General features: G+C 50.2%; 2 protein-coding genes across 4 annotated transcripts; one reads left to right on the top strand and one right to left on the bottom strand.

Annotated features, from left to right (window-relative positions):
- The first annotated feature begins 394 nt into the window (after positions 1 to 394).
- LOC119220326 (glutamine-rich protein 2) lies at positions 395 to 9755 on the top strand. 3 transcript variants are annotated; one of them, XM_062565793.1, is made up of 19 exons: positions 395 to 1009; positions 2757 to 2837; positions 3081 to 3146; positions 3240 to 3353; positions 3559 to 3847; positions 5040 to 5122; positions 5196 to 5311; positions 5521 to 5617; positions 5974 to 6120; positions 6353 to 6475; positions 6583 to 6651; positions 6909 to 7073; positions 7171 to 7289; positions 7383 to 7448; positions 7519 to 7611; positions 7764 to 7890; positions 7999 to 8107; positions 8224 to 8328; positions 9487 to 9755. In XM_062565793.1, the coding sequence occupies exons 1-19, from the start codon at positions 626 to 628 to the stop codon at positions 9669 to 9671; spliced, it is 2538 nt and encodes an 845-aa protein (XP_062421777.1). In that variant the 5' UTR covers positions 395 to 625; the 3' UTR covers positions 9672 to 9755. The 3 variants fall into 3 exon arrangements, with proteins under 3 accessions (XP_062421777.1, XP_037332136.2, XP_037332137.2); XM_037476239.2 differs by having other exon boundaries at positions 7764 to 7905; XM_037476240.2 differs by lacking the exon at positions 9487 to 9755 and adding an exon at positions 8614 to 8739 and having other exon boundaries at positions 7764 to 7905.
- Positions 9756 to 9885: 130 nt separating this feature from the next.
- ubald2 (UBA-like domain containing 2) lies at positions 9886 to 13168 on the bottom strand. Its single transcript, XM_037476247.2, has 3 exons — positions 12873 to 13168; positions 11576 to 11632; positions 9886 to 11488 (listed from the first exon to the last, which is right to left on the bottom strand). Exons 1-3 carry the CDS (start codon positions 12990 to 12992, stop codon positions 11150 to 11152), a joined length of 516 nt encoding a protein of 171 aa, XP_037332144.1. The 5' UTR covers positions 12993 to 13168; the 3' UTR covers positions 9886 to 11149.
- Positions 13169 to 14889: the final 1721 nt, after the last annotated feature.

Raw genomic sequence — 14889 nt, 5'->3', positions numbered from 1 at the left:
ATAAGGAGGTTGTTCAGAGGAAATTGCGACACATGAGCGCAGCAGGGTTAGCGCTTGTTGCCTAGTTACCGGTAACGCCGCCGCGGAGCCCAACGTGCGTCTGCGGGGCAGGAAGAGACAAGCTAGAGCTACTGCAAACACTACATCCGGTCATAACTTCAAAATAAAAGCCAGTCGTGTGAGCACATAGGAACTCTAAAGATCCCACACAGTAAAACTGGCGAAAAAAGTACTTAAAACTTAGGTTTCTCTGACCACATCAAAATACTTGCCAATCAATTTGTAGATTAGGTTCCTCACAGCAAAAGGAGAACATAACATTCTTTTAAATAATTGTCGTCGGTTTTACTTTGAAGGGCACATCGTTGTGTTTCTGGTTAATGCGTCGTCTTGACGCAGGTGTGGTGGATGCTGTTGAACGCGTTACATTCCACCAGCAGTCGCCGAGATTACCGCCGCCAGCGGGACGCCGCTCCGGACCCCCCCTCGTTAATAGCGTCACACAACGAGTGTCTCTGAACACGTGTTTCAAAGTACTATCGTTATCTCTATTAATCACGAGCGGCCCGCTAACGTCTACTCAACTACAACTAACTAACTAACCAGCTAACTAACGGTCACCGAGATGTCGGAGCGCACTTCCGGTCTGTTCGACCTGTTGAATGACGCCATCGGGACGCCGCAGAGAGGAGTCGTCAACTTCAGCGCCCTGCACGCGCTGCTCCACGCAGTGCTGCGCCAGCTGGACGCGCGGGACACCCCCGCGCGGGACTCCCCCACGCGGGGCTCCCCCGCCCGGGACACCCCGTGGAGGGACCCGGACCCGGAGGGGGACGGGGCTCTCAACCAGGACCACCCGGGCGAGAGGGAGCTGAAGGTTGAGCCCGGGCAGGAGCTCCAGCAGCGGATAGCCTCGTCACCCTCCCCCCCGGAGCCCACCTCCTCCTCCGGGCCGGCGGAGGGCGACCAGCTGACCCGGATCCGGACCTGCGAGGACGGCGTGTCCAAGGTGAGAGCAGCGACTCCATGAAACAAGTTTTACACGTTTAGTTTTATTTTTTTGTGTAGGTGTGTGTAGTTGTAAATATATATATATGATGCTTTGTTTTATATTCAATACATACAAATATCGAATATACATACTGTATATATGTAGAAGTACCTCAGACCTGCCCTGTGTACTGTGTTACTCCCCCTGGGTACGTTGCCCTGGAGGCCACGCCCCAAGCCGTGATGTCACAGCAGGTGTTCTGCTCCTGTCTGATGATGAAGAGAAGCAGCATGGCGGCGCCGCCCTGACGTCTCAAATGACCCGTCACAGCGAGGATCTTCATCGGGCCGAAACACACTTCTATCTAGGCCAATGTTAGAGGTGGAGGTGTTGTCTGTGACACTGTACCTGTCTCCTGAGCTGCCCCCCCCCTTTCCGTGTGTTGGGGGTAATTAGTCCTTTGCAGAGAGGACTCTGGTTGTCAGGGGAAGAATAGCTCTCAGGAGGTGGGGCAGGTGATGCTCCCCTGAATCATTCATGTCCTCTGTGGGCATCGTGTGGGTCAGCTGCTGTATCCCCCCCCCCGCCCCCCCCATCACCAGATCCTCCCCTCTGAGCGCAGGACAACCCCCGCCTGCATCAAAGGGCACCGGCAGTTCACGGCTGACTGCTCCAGCAGAAACGACAAGTTAAAGAGTAGCGAGGAAGACGTCTGAGTCCTCGTTATGGTTTGTTTGTTAGAAACAGGAGACACACCTCGGGGTCTGAAGGGTGGGGCCCAGGCTTCATGTGGACAAGATGCATTCTCTGTAGTGACCACCAGGGGGCGACGCCTCTGGCCCCATAGAAGTCCATGGCCATCACTGAGGGGACGCTGGTCACTTAGGGGACGCCTGTCACTGAGGGGACGCCGGTCAGTGAGGGGACGCCGGTCAGTGAGGGGACGCCGGTCAGTGAGGGGACGCCTGTCACTGAGGGGACGCCGGTCAGTGAGGGGACGCCGGTCAGTGAGGGGACGCCGGTCAGTGAGGGGACGCCTGTCACACCGGGGTCACGCAGCAGGACGACACTCATTAACAAGCTGTTAGTCATTCAGGCTGAAGAGGACAGACGCTCTGTGGGGTCGCTCTGCGTCACTTGAAGTTAAACACAGACTCACATCTCAGGAATGTCTTTTGTTTCTCACACACACACACACACACACACACACACACGTTTACTCTGCCAACAAACCCTGAATTAAAATACGCTGTTAGAGAAGGGACTTCCAGCTGGAGTCAGCTGATGGAACGAGTGTAACAGCTTGACCTGTGTCATGTGGAGACCTCTGGCTTAGGCTCCGCCCTCTTTGTCACCATCTGTTGAAGTCCGTTGTCTTGGGGGCCAAAGGTCAGATAAATGTTTGTCACATTCCAGAGATGCTTCTTTGATTCAAAACTGTCCCAGTGTCCTCAGGAGTGGGGGGCAGTGGATTCAAGGATAAAGAATAGCCTACTAAATCTAAAATTCAGTTTACTTCTATCTTATTACATCTATTGAAGGATTTGAATGGATGATCATTTTAAATATATCCCTCTTTAATCTCACGTACCCCCAGGGGTACGCACACCCCCATTTGAGAACCACTGCTCCATGTGAACCCGCTGCAGGGAAGGGAGGCCCGGGGGAACCAGAACCACCACACGAAGAGAACACTACAGGCAGGTTCTTTGCTACTCTAAACTCGATGTCCAATGACGAAAGTGTTTGTGTCATGTGACTTTAGGCCATGAGGCTCATTGAGGAGCTGCATGAACAAAGAGTCCACCTGAAGGAGGAGGTGAAGGAGCCCCGCCACCAACAGAAGGTGAGACACTTGACAAGAATAAATGTGTGTATAAATAAAGATAGGACTCCTAAATGTCCCCTTGTCTCAGCAGTCTCCTCTGGTGTCTTATGTCATTCACGTATAACGTGGCCTTTAGAACAATCATTTCTAGTGCAGATCACTCCGAGTAGAGAGGTCTTCTGCACTCTGAAACCCTTGATTCAGATGCGGGATCACTCATGCATGATGTCTCCCATGATGTCTCCTCTCTGTGTCCTGCAGGTGGAAGCTGACCCCTCCCAGGTGCAGAAGTGCTCCCTCCGTGTGGACGCTCTGGAGGACACTGTGGTGAGACAGTCGCCTGCTTCTGGTCACATTAGCTGCTTGTTCTTACCTTTTTCCACCTCATCAGTCTGACCTCTCGTGTTTCCACGGAAACAGAGGTCTCTGAGGGACACGTTTCTGAAGTACCCGGACCCAGAGGCGCTGACTCACTGCGTGACGTGGGACGACCTGCAGACGACTCTGCTCGGCCAGAGGGAAAAGGAGCCCGAGGTGAGACGCCGTCCTCAGGGTGCTGATGTACTGACACAAAACCATAACATCTCCCCTAACACATGTTCACTGAGGAGCATTCAGGTCACATCTGGGTGTTTCATTGGGAACATCTTAAATAGATAGAAGCCCTCTCTGTGACCTCAGACCTAAATGTCCCACAGGCTGTGGCTCGTGTCCTCCAGTATGTCTCTGTCCTTCACAGGAGCTCGCTCATTCCGCCGCGTCCACGCCCTTCAACAGAGCTTCTCACACCAGCACGCCCCCCCCCCACGCTGTGCCAGCAGCTCCGAGGGGGTTTCCCACGGACGGGCCTCCTCAGCGGACCCCTCTCAGGGCCGGCCTGACCCGGAACGCCAGCATCTCGGAGCGCCACGCGGAGGTGCTGGAGGCGCTGAGGGGCGTCGGCCAGCTGGAGGCTCGTGTTGCCGCGCTGGAAGGAGGGAAGGCGGACCGGGCCCAGCTGACTCAGCTCACAGAGCGCGTCAACACCAGTGAGTTCACCATCTGACTGAACACAAGCGTCCCCGCGTGGTGGGTGTTTGGTGGGTGTTATTACCCTGCGTGGTGGGTGTTATTACCCTGTGTGGTGGGTGTTATTACCCCGTGTGGTGGGTGTTATTACCCTGTGTGGTGGGTGTTATTACCCTGTGTGGTGGGTGTTATTACCCCGTGTGGTGGGTGTTATTACCCTGCGTGGTGGGTGTTATTACCCTGTGTGGTGGGTGTTATTACCCTGCGTGGTGGGTGTTATTACCCTGCGTGGTGGGTGTTATTACCCTGCATGGTGGGTGTTATTACCCTGCGTGGTGGGTGTTATTACCCTGTGTGGTGGGTGTTTGGTGGGTGTTATTACCCTGTGTGGTGGGTGTTATTACCCTGTGTGGTGGGTGTTATTACCCCGTGTGGTGGGTGTTATTACCCTGTGTGGTGGGTGTTATTACCCTGCGTGGTGGGTGTTATTACCCTGCGTGGTGGGTGTTATTACCCTGCGTGGTGGGTGTTATTACCCTGTGTGGTGGGTGTTATTACCCTGCGTGGTGGGTGTTATTACCCTGCGTGGTGGGTGTTATTACCCCGTGTGGTGGGTGTCATTACCCCGTGTGGTGGGTGTTATTACCCCGTGTGGTGGGTGTTATTACCCCGTGTGGTGGGTGTTATTACCCTGCGTGGTGGGTGTTATTACCCTGCGTGGTGGGTGTTATTACCCTGTGTGGTGGGTGTTATTACCCTGTGTGGTGGGTGTTATTACCCTGCGTCGTGGGTGTTATTACCCCGTGTGGTGGGTGTTATTACCCCGCGTGGTGGGTGTTATTACCCCGTGTGGTGGGTGTTATTACCCTGTGTGGTGGGTGTTATTACCCTGTGTGGTGGGTGTTATTACCCTGCGTGGTGGGTGTTATTACCCTGCGTGGTGGGTGTTATTACCCCGTGTGGTGGGTGTTATTACCCTGCGTGGTGGGTGTTATTACCCTGCGTGGTGGGTGTTATTACCCCGTGTGGTGGGTGTTATTACCCTGTGTGGTGGGTGTTATTACAACGTGAGCTGGCTGAGGCACCAGCTGGTTAATAAGTCGGTGCCCATTGATGCCTCCAGGGAAACCTTGTTGGGGGCAGTTGTTGGTGATTGAGATGTGGCCTCATGGAGAAGCAGGATGTTCTTACCATGTCATGCTGTGCGTTTAGGTTCTCGGGCCTCCGATGACGTTCTGGATCATCTGAACCAGCAGAGAGCTCTGATCAGCGGCCTGATGGGAGACCGGCAGAAGGTGGGTCAGAGAATAGAACATCCAGAGGAGGCACCAGCGTCTTATGCTGACTGCACCATGTGTCTGTCCAAAGCTGGACAGCCTGGAGGACATGCTCATGAACCTCAACATGCAGGACAAAGACAGCAGCTCAGTGTCCTCAGACAGCACAGCAGCATCTGAGCTCAGGCAGCAGGTGTCCTTCCTCAGGTAGGACAGGTGCACACAGACAGCAGCTCCTTAGAGATCACCACGACAGTAGAAGCTGTTCAGTTCATCACAGATATTTAGTTGGAGCTCTTCTATTTGTTCATTTTGTTTGTACCGATATGAAAGCTCAACTTGAACTTGAACCCTCTCTTCGGCTCCTTCATGTCCAACTGTCGTCACGCGTTCATCTTCATCATCGACATGCGAAGGAAGTCTGTGAAGAAGCTGGAGGAGGACGTGAAGCAGCTGGAGGCCAAGCAAGCCGTGTATGTGGAGAGAAGGACAGACAGAGGACTGCAAGATCAGGTCAGACAGGAGAGGGGAGTCAACTAATGTGAAGGACACATCATGGATGCAGGGCCAGCAGCAGCACTTTAGACATGATGCCACCTAAAGAAGAGCTTCTTCTTTAGTATTTACAGTTTCTTAATAATAAGCTCAGTTTTTAGAGAGTAGGTTTATGATTCTCTTTCACTTTAGTTGATGAAATGCAATAAGTTGGATCTAGTTGTTTGTTGTCATCACAGCATCAGAACCTTCATGTTTGTGTAAACAGCTGCTGCTCTACCTTCATACATGGGATGCAGCCTGTGTAGACTAGACCACAAGACCCGAGCTGGACTCCCATCGTCTAATCTGAACTGTCTGCCCTCTGACCTCAGCTGGACGACCTGCGCGGCGCGCTGGAGGACGCGGTGCAGTCCATCACCTCCCAGCCGGCTGGTAGCCAGAGCTCAGAGGACAGGAAGCTGCTGCAGCAGCAGGAGGTGGTGAGTGGCCTCCTGCAGAGGGCTGGAGGCCACTCAGAGGCAAGCGAACCCCGATTCTAGCACTCTCCTCCTCATCCGCTTCACGCTGGCATCCCAGCATGCTTTGCCTGAGAGGAAGGGGAGGAGCAGGTGTCATGGCTTCTGTACTGGTTCAGCAGAACACTGATGAACATTCTCTGACTCACTGCTGAAGGTTTAAAACTGAGCTGTGTGTGTGTGTGTGTGTGTGTGTGTGTGTGTGTGTGTGTGTGTGCGCGTGTGCCTGTGTCAGAACGGCGTGCTGGGGAGCGAGGTGCAGAAGGTGATCCTGCAGCTTCAGGCCGAGTGTGAGAAGCTGCATGAAGGCATGAGCATTCTGCACGAGGACAGCAGACGGAAGCAGAGCCACCTGGAGGTGAAGAAGCATCCAATGATCTCCAATAACTGACATGTCATCACATCACAAAGCCAGTGTCCTCTCACCCCCCCACTGCCTCATGTTCCCGCTGTGCGTCTCCTCAGGAGCTTCTTAGGACCACGGACCAGCTGGAGGAGAAGAAGGCAGACAAGCAGATGGTGGAGAGTGGAATCGTAAGTGACTGAAGCAACAGAAATGAGATCCGGCAGGTTGGTTTCTCACAGGCGTGAAGTCAGCATCGCTTTACAGAGGTGGTGCAGACACAGGTCTATATTATGTTCTTCTATGGATCTCTGTTGTCCACCTGGTGTCAGTGGGAAGAGGACCACAGGCACCTGGTGATGAGGATCAGCTGGTGGCCTCATGCACACTGAGAGGCTTCATCCTGCTGATCCTAAACTCGCCTCCTGTTGTCCCCCCACACCTGAAGAAAGCAGATAAAGGTGCTCTTGAGAGCAAAGTGAGCCGTAGGCAGTTTGACTCGGCGACGGAGGAGCTCAACACCATGTTCCACGAGCTGCTGAGCAAGGTGACGGGTCAGGAGCAGGAATGGAACAAGGTCGTCGACAGGCTCTCCACCCAGATGGAATGTAAGGTGAAGAACGTCCAAGTGTCCCCTCACACCCCATAGCACGTGGAGGTCGCCCCGGGATCGCCGCTGACCTCACGGTGCCCCTGTCCTCTCACCGCAGCTGAACAGGATGGAGTTGGACTCTGTGAAGAAGCAGCTGGAGGATCGATGGAAGAACATCCACCAGAAGCTGCAGGTTGAGGAATCTCCAGAGCAGGAGGACGCTGCTGGGATCAAAAGGTAAGAGGTGACATGGTGTAGCTCCTCATCAGAATATCATCACTGATCATTCTTTGATGTCATCTAGCAGCTTGTGATGCTTTGTACCTGCAGACAGCTGGTGGCCAGGTTCCACTGCCTCTCCTGTGACCGGCCCGTGGTGATGCACAGCCCCCCCCTGTGAGTCATTAAGAGGCGTCATACGCATGTCGTAGACCAGACCTTCTCCCCTAAACTGTCTCCTCTGAAGGAATGTGTCGTCCTCCGTGGGAAGCCCCTCCCACCAGCCGGTCCGGCCCTTCACCGTCTACACTCAGGAGCAATTCAGACACCACTGCAGGAGGTGAGCCTGTTAGGAGGCCATTGTTGGACTCTGCTCACCAGCAGGGGGCCTCAAAGCCACTCACAAGCTTCAATAGAGAAACCAGATCCTCCAGACTGTCTCTGCTCCTCATCTGCAGTGATTTCTCCTCATGTCTCTCCTCATGTCCTCAGCCAGCGTGTCTCTGAGGGGACGGAGTGCAGTCGCCTGTCGGTGCCGAGGAGCTGTGGGGGGAGTCACACGCTGACCTCGGCCAAGGAGCTACGCAGCATCCTGCAGCCCGGCAAGCAGCACGTCCAGGTGGAGGTGGACCAGGTTCTCCACCTTCTTACTCCTCCAGAGACTGAATCAATCAGAAGCTATCAGCTGCTGACTGTGTGTGTGTGTGTGTGTGTGTGTGTGTGTTAGTCGGAGGAGGTTGATATCATCGGACTGGACGGCCATGTTTACAAGGGTCGCCTGAACACAGCATCCAGAAACCCAGAAACTAAACTACCTACAATCTTTACCAAAGATGGTGAGCTGTGAATGTGTTGTTGTTGTTGTTGTTGTAATAAGAATCTGATGCTGTGCAGGTGAGATACAGTCAGGTTGTTGTTGTTGTTGTTGTTGATCTCGTTCTGATAACTGCAGGCAAAACTAAAGACAAGGCCAAGTGCTCTCTGCCCCTCAAACGCAGCTCTTCTCCAGAGCTCCCTCCCCCGCTCAGTGTGAGGAGCGCCGTGTGCAGCCGCTCAGGTGAGTCACACACAGGTAAACGGTGCTACCACCATGAAAATACAGGAAGTGGAGCAGAGGGACGATCTGCTGCAGACGTTGAGCCCAAATCAAATCTCCATAAACGGTGGTTTCCTGTTTGAGTCCGAGAAGCGAAAGTGAGCGAGATGCAACAGCCCCCCCTCTGAAGAAGTAGTTCCTCAGTTCTACCGCCTGCGTCAGCAGCAGAACGTCCCTCTGGTGCCTACACGCCGCTTCCTCATAGAAGCACCTGTGTGATACCTGTCACATTGTGATCATGTCCAGCCTCCAGCAGCTCAGGGAGGGACTGGCCCGTGTCGGCTCTGGGCTGCACCTCCCAGAGCTCCGTCACCCCGGCTTCAGCTGCAGCGGAGAGCCAGGCGGAGCCCCTCGACCTGTAGCCCCCCCCCCCCCCCCCCCCCTTATATGTGTAGTAAAGGTAAAGCTGCTCTCATCCCTTTATTGGTTTGATCCGTGTTAACTTTAATATTGTTATTAGAATATTACAATAACTTGAGGCAGCTAACATGAAACCACCATTAAATACGAGCCTGCAGTTGCTGTCACTGTTACCGTGACAACGAGCCACAGTAACACACTGGCTCCCACACGCAGACCTTTAAAAACACATGAGCAGGTACTTTATTCTGCTAACTTCATGCGTAGCTTTCAAATGTTGTAGTTTTTAGCTAAATAAACTACAGAGATGATGAAGGAACAACAGTGATGTGTTTTATTGGTACACTCGTAGTACTTGGTAGTAGTACTTGGTAGTAGTACTTGGTAGTACAGACCTTCCCCTCACTGTGTAGAAGGTCGTGACCCTGTGAGTTGCATCATGGGAGGACACATCACTACCTCCTGTACTTCCTGTTCACAGAAACAGGAAGTACACTGCTGACGAGTAGAGATCAGAGGGGAGGGAGGGGGGGGCTTTACTGTGAAGTTCTCCAGTTCACTTCCTGTCATTGAAGGATTTTGTTCTCATGTCATGTGACTCTGAGATTAAAGTGTTGGTGGACGCCCGCATTCTGAAGTATTTATCAAATACTGCAGTATTATCAGCTTTAGGCAGAAAGAGTACCAGGGATTTGTACTTGTACATTAAAGTACTGGTCCGTCTCTCCACATGTCCTCCTTCATGGGGCGACGGGACAGAAGCTCCGCCCACATCCGTCCTCCTTCTCAGACTAACCTTCAGTGAGGATCCACAGAGCTCCTCTTCCAGTAGAAGACATGAAGATTCAGGACCTCGGTGCTCTGACGCGTGGAACGTTCTCTCGACTCGTCCAATAACCGCTGTCTTTGAAGGAGAAATGCGTTGCCATGGGAACGCTGCTTAGGACATTTGAATGAGTCCTTTTTACCGTTGACTTCCACTCAATTCACTGAAATCCCACAGAACTCAAAGTGTTGAAGCATCGGATTCTTTTGTGTTCACGTTGCATCTGATTCTGGTTCTTTAAAAGTCATTTAAAAGTACAAAGTCGTGTACTAGTACGGTTACTTGTACAGTTGTAAACTGATGATGCTTTAAAATACTCGTCTGACAAAAGAAACAATGTATTGTTTTTATTGTGATGTTTCACTGGAGGAAAAACATGAAAATAAAACACCTCGACATCACTGTTGTGGCGACGGGTTCTGAGCCTCAGTCCAGAGGTGTGACACATCTGCTCCTGATGGACACGCTGCTGCTGCCGAGGGTCTCACGAGCAAGTGGAGGTTCTCCTCTGGCTGCAGAGGGAACCCCGAGAGGTTCGAGGTAGGACAGTCCCATTAGAAAAAACCCAACAACAAACAGGAAGTGAACCGAGGACAACGAAACTGTTCTGATGATTATTGCCATCGTTCATATTAAACTCTTCTATTCACATGAAATAATGATATTCTCCTTTTCCTCTTCCATCCAGAATGTGATTTACATCAACAATATAAAACAACATGAATATATTGAAATAGAATATTATCTTCCACTCAGTCATCACCCCTCAAAAAAAACAACTTTAAAAAAGTCTGTTTGAATAAACAAATGAATTTGATTCAATTACGTTTTGTATTAAAGGAAAGCTTCAGTGAAAATATATATTTTTAAAGGGTAAACGCCAACAAATCTGGCTTGAAGTATTGTGACAGTTTGTATTTCAGAAATGATTTAATTTGATTTAATTCAACAATAGAAGCTTCCAACTAGTAATTACTTCTTTAATCACCTTTCTGTTAGTTATTAAATGGCTGGTTCTTTGCTGACTACTTTCCCAGAAGTTTGTAAATTAGACATTAGTCCAGAGGAGCAGAGGCTGGACAGGAAGTGATGTCATGCTGCTGCTGAACCCAGACGGCGGCCATCTTTGTTTGGGTTGGGAAACGCCGTTACATTTTTTTTTGAGCAGCAGACAGAATATTTCCTTATGCAGGTGAGTCTATAAGGTTTCCCCCATCGATGACCTCATCAATTTACCTCATCGATGACCTCATCGATGACCTCTGAGGTCTTTCAACCTCAAACCCTCTGGTGTTTTTTCTGCTGGTTACTTCCTGTCGGACTGGTTACGAACGAGAGAAGAAGAAATGAGCTCTGCTGGGTCCATTTGAGCAGATGATGAAGACCATCATGCTGCTCTGTGTCCTCACCCCCACCTTCATCACCTCCACCTTCTTCTCCATCCTTTGACCACTAACGAGTTTCTTTAGCTGTGTCTTCAGTTCAGAAAAAAACAGAGGAAAACTGTCTTTTTTGTTCCACTTCCTCTCGTCAACTCCACCAAACCTCCACCCCCCTCCCCCCCCACCACCACCACCATCCCAAAACAGCGCCACCTCATCTCTGGCCGTGGAGCGCCGACACAACGGAGGTCTGCGTGGCCCCGCCAGGCTGGGAGCCGGCCGGGGGCCACATGGGGGTCTGCGGCAGGTGGTGGAAGTGGTGGTGCAGGTGGTGCCCCGTGGGCGACGACGGGGGCAGCCAGGCCGGCTGGTGGCCCGGCGGTGAGCAGGCCCAGAAGGAGCCGAATCCCGGGGAGGGGGCCGGGGGGGAGCAGGCCATGGATGGCGCCTGGGAGGAGGGAGGGGGGCATTCCGACGCCCGCAGCTTGGAGAACATGGTGATGGTGTCGGGGAAGTTGGGCGGTGTGGCGGGGGTGTTCCTGGGGGTGCACATCTGTGGGAGGAACACAGGAGCAAGATTGAACTCTTACTTAATCACATACTAACATCTACTAGCATGTTCATGTGGGGGGGGGCTTACCATCTGGTGGTGGTGGGGGGGCATGTGGGCCTCCTGGAAGAAGGAGCTCAAGGCCGTCTGCAGAGAAACAGGAAAAGATTAAAAACAACCACGTTGCGTCTCCGTAGAGTGAAAAGTGGATAAAGGAACAGGGCCTCTTCACTGGAGGCCTCCTTTCTCACCAACCCCTCAACAATGACCCCCCCCCCCGGTCTGGTTGTTTAACAACAGCAGCAGCGCAGCAGGAATGTCTGCTATTCGACGTGAGCCTCATCTCAAAGAGCTCTGCTGCTCTCGGGTCACTTCTCAGGACCTGGACCTCCTCGTTGGTCTCGATCCTCATTGATGGACCACCTCTCTAAGTTCATTTGTGTGATGAGCTATTAATTAACCTTTACTTCCATGTTAAAAAGTGATCACCCCTGATCAGTCTAACAGCTGATCGTTTGAGGCTTTGGGAATAAAAGCAGAATAAAGAGATGAGATCATTTTTACATATTGACCATGGAGACAAAACGCTGCTTGAAAACTTCGTTCAAGGACGACGAGATGGAAACGACTTAAACATCTAAAAGCCATAGTGTTTAAATTAAGATCTATGAAGAACATTTGTCATTTAGAAAAGAAAGATTAACATTTTGTGATAAATAAATATAGCAGAGAGCCTTTAAATCTTCAGACTAAACCTCCACTAACAAACTATAGACCTTAAACTGGACTTAAGGTTCTTATATAACAAGTTGTAAATCAGCTTATTTGATGAAATTGCACTTTGTTGTTTCTTGTTTTGAGTTCATTTCCTTAAGGTTGAAATGCTCTTATTGTAAGTTTCTTTGGAGAAAAGCATCAGATAAATGACATGAATGGAATGTAAATATGATCTCACACTAGTGGGTCGGTATCTCTAAACGATTATAAGGTCTCCCCGGATGTTTATTTTTACAATCACATTGAGGTAAATGGGCCTCCATACATTTATTGTAGGACACAGGACCCTGGGGGATGGACATCTAGCTTTGAGCGACCAGCCCGTCTTTGTAGCGGCTGCTAGCAGCTAAGCTAATAACAGTAAGCTAATAAGCTAATAACAGTTAGCTTAGCATGACGCCGTGGATTCCTGAGCAGAATGTAAACATGTCTCGAGCACCACGTCCTCAGTGCCGCTAGCTTAGCCACTGTTAGCACCAGGAGCGCGTGTTGGTGCAAACACCGCCAACAACTGTCGCGGGGACTCGATCTAGCCGCGCCGACGGCTCGCGCACACCGGGGAGGGGTGACCCGTAACCGGGTCGGACCGGAACGGAGCGGCCCGGCTCACCTCAAACTGCCAGTGGGCCGCTTGCAGCAGCTGCTTCGCTTGGTCCGCGGCGCATCCGGCCGTCAAAACAAACTGGTTGATCATGACCTGGTGCCTCAGCTCGTCCATGTTCACCGACATCCCCGCTGCGCCACCCGTCCACCGCTCAACATCAAAGGATCCCGTTAAACCCGTTCAGCCCGGTGCTCGCTGCCCTTCCGCCACCGACGAGTCTCCGCAGCCTTCACAGCGCCAGCAACAACAATATTTTCGTCAACCAACAACAAAGAGTAGCGCGCTTCTGATTGGTGTATCTCAGATACTAGAAACGCGCTGATTGGCTGAGATGTTTAAACTTACTTGGTGCGCTTGTTTTTCTTCTCGGGCGCCGCCGATGGGTGGAGTCGAGCGGATTCGTAGACAGTAAAAAGAAATTCCGCCCTCTGCGGTTGTCCACGCGCTGTTATCCACATCCAATACGATGACGTCATGTGTTTCTGAGAATGTTTGGTGAATGTACGGAGCTGATTGGCTGTTTCGTTTGGCAGCTACATAAAGCGAATACACACTTAAATACTTCCATATTAGAAGTATTCTGTCCCAGTAGGTGGGACGTCCCGTGGTTCTGAGGGAGCAGAACGGTTCTCCCCAAAGAGCCTCTTCTCTACGAGTGAATCATTCAGGAGGCTATGCAGACATATCTATTACGACCAGTCGTGTTATTACATGATGTGTTCCTGTTTCCATTTACATTTCCATTTGTGTTACTGTCAAACATTATCCTTGGAAAAGTTATTGCATGTATTTATATGAATTTCTCTCTAAATGAAAAAGTGACATATGAATATTGTCCTACTTGACTTATGATCATGCTAAATGTACCAAAACTGCACAGGATTTTAAAATGTGGGACATATTACAAATGGCGCCCCATATATATTCACACATAGAGACACACTGGTAACATACAGAGGATGTTACCAGTGTGGTGTTGGTACCTCTTTGTGGTCTTGTATTAGTTCTTGTATTTTTAAAATGAAATGTTAGTATGATTGTTGGTTGATGGTTCATTTAAAGGGGGGTGTCGCCCCCTTGTGTCCAACAGACATATGTCTGTCCTCCTGTCTCTGGTCATGTGACGTGATGAGGGGACGCAGAGTTTGACCAATGAGATGCGAAAAGACGAGTGTTTCCTTATTTATAAAACAAAGATTAAATGAATGATTAAAAGTAGTTCGGACGTGTACATGTTGATGCATTGATGTAATAACACAGTGATAAAATACATAATAATTTGACTGCATAATGAGAGATGCTCACATGATGCTGAATGAACACAGACAATAATTAATTAATATAACTATTATAAAAGAAAAAGTAATGTTAACAATGATTGATATTAACTTGTATATTACGTATAACAATTTGATGAAAATGTTAGTGAATGTTTACAAATGTAAACTATGTATTAATTATTATTTTCAAAAGGGAGTGGAATTATGTAAAGAAAAATAATATAATTTCACTGTTTGTCTCTTCTTTATTTCAGCTTCCTCCTCTTCTTCTTCTGTTGTTATCTGTGCTGCTCACCTTTTATTTTGAAGTAGACAGAACGTTCTTTGGCTAAACTCACCTTTTGTTGAGTTTAGCCAAAGGATCACTCAAGTGAAACCTGTTTCCTTCTCTCACACAGTGTGTATCTTTGTGTGTCTGTCTGTGTGTGTGTGTGTGTGTGTGTGTGTGTGTGTGTGTGTGTGTATGTGTGTGTAAGAAAAAACAGGTGTTGGATTCAACGCTTCACTTCTTTGAAGAGACGTGAGGACTCGAGAGACAAGGACGTTTTTTATTGTTTTACAGTTGTCTTTGAGAGAACCACACACAAACACACTAACAGACACACACTCTAATACACAAACAAACACACCCATTCTAACGCACACACTCACACAACAATCAGGGGCCACAGCGTTTGTTTGGTCCCTTTATATGAATAAAAGTGCATTCCAACACTAACAAACACACACTATCACTACAAACT

Source organism: Pungitius pungitius, chromosome 12, assembly GCF_949316345.1.
Source record: "Pungitius pungitius chromosome 12, fPunPun2.1, whole genome shotgun sequence".
Lineage (NCBI taxonomy): Eukaryota > Metazoa > Chordata > Actinopteri > Perciformes > Gasterosteidae > Pungitius > Pungitius pungitius.
The sequence above is the reverse complement of the archived record's forward strand: the minus strand, read 5'-3'. Positions and strand labels throughout refer to the sequence as shown.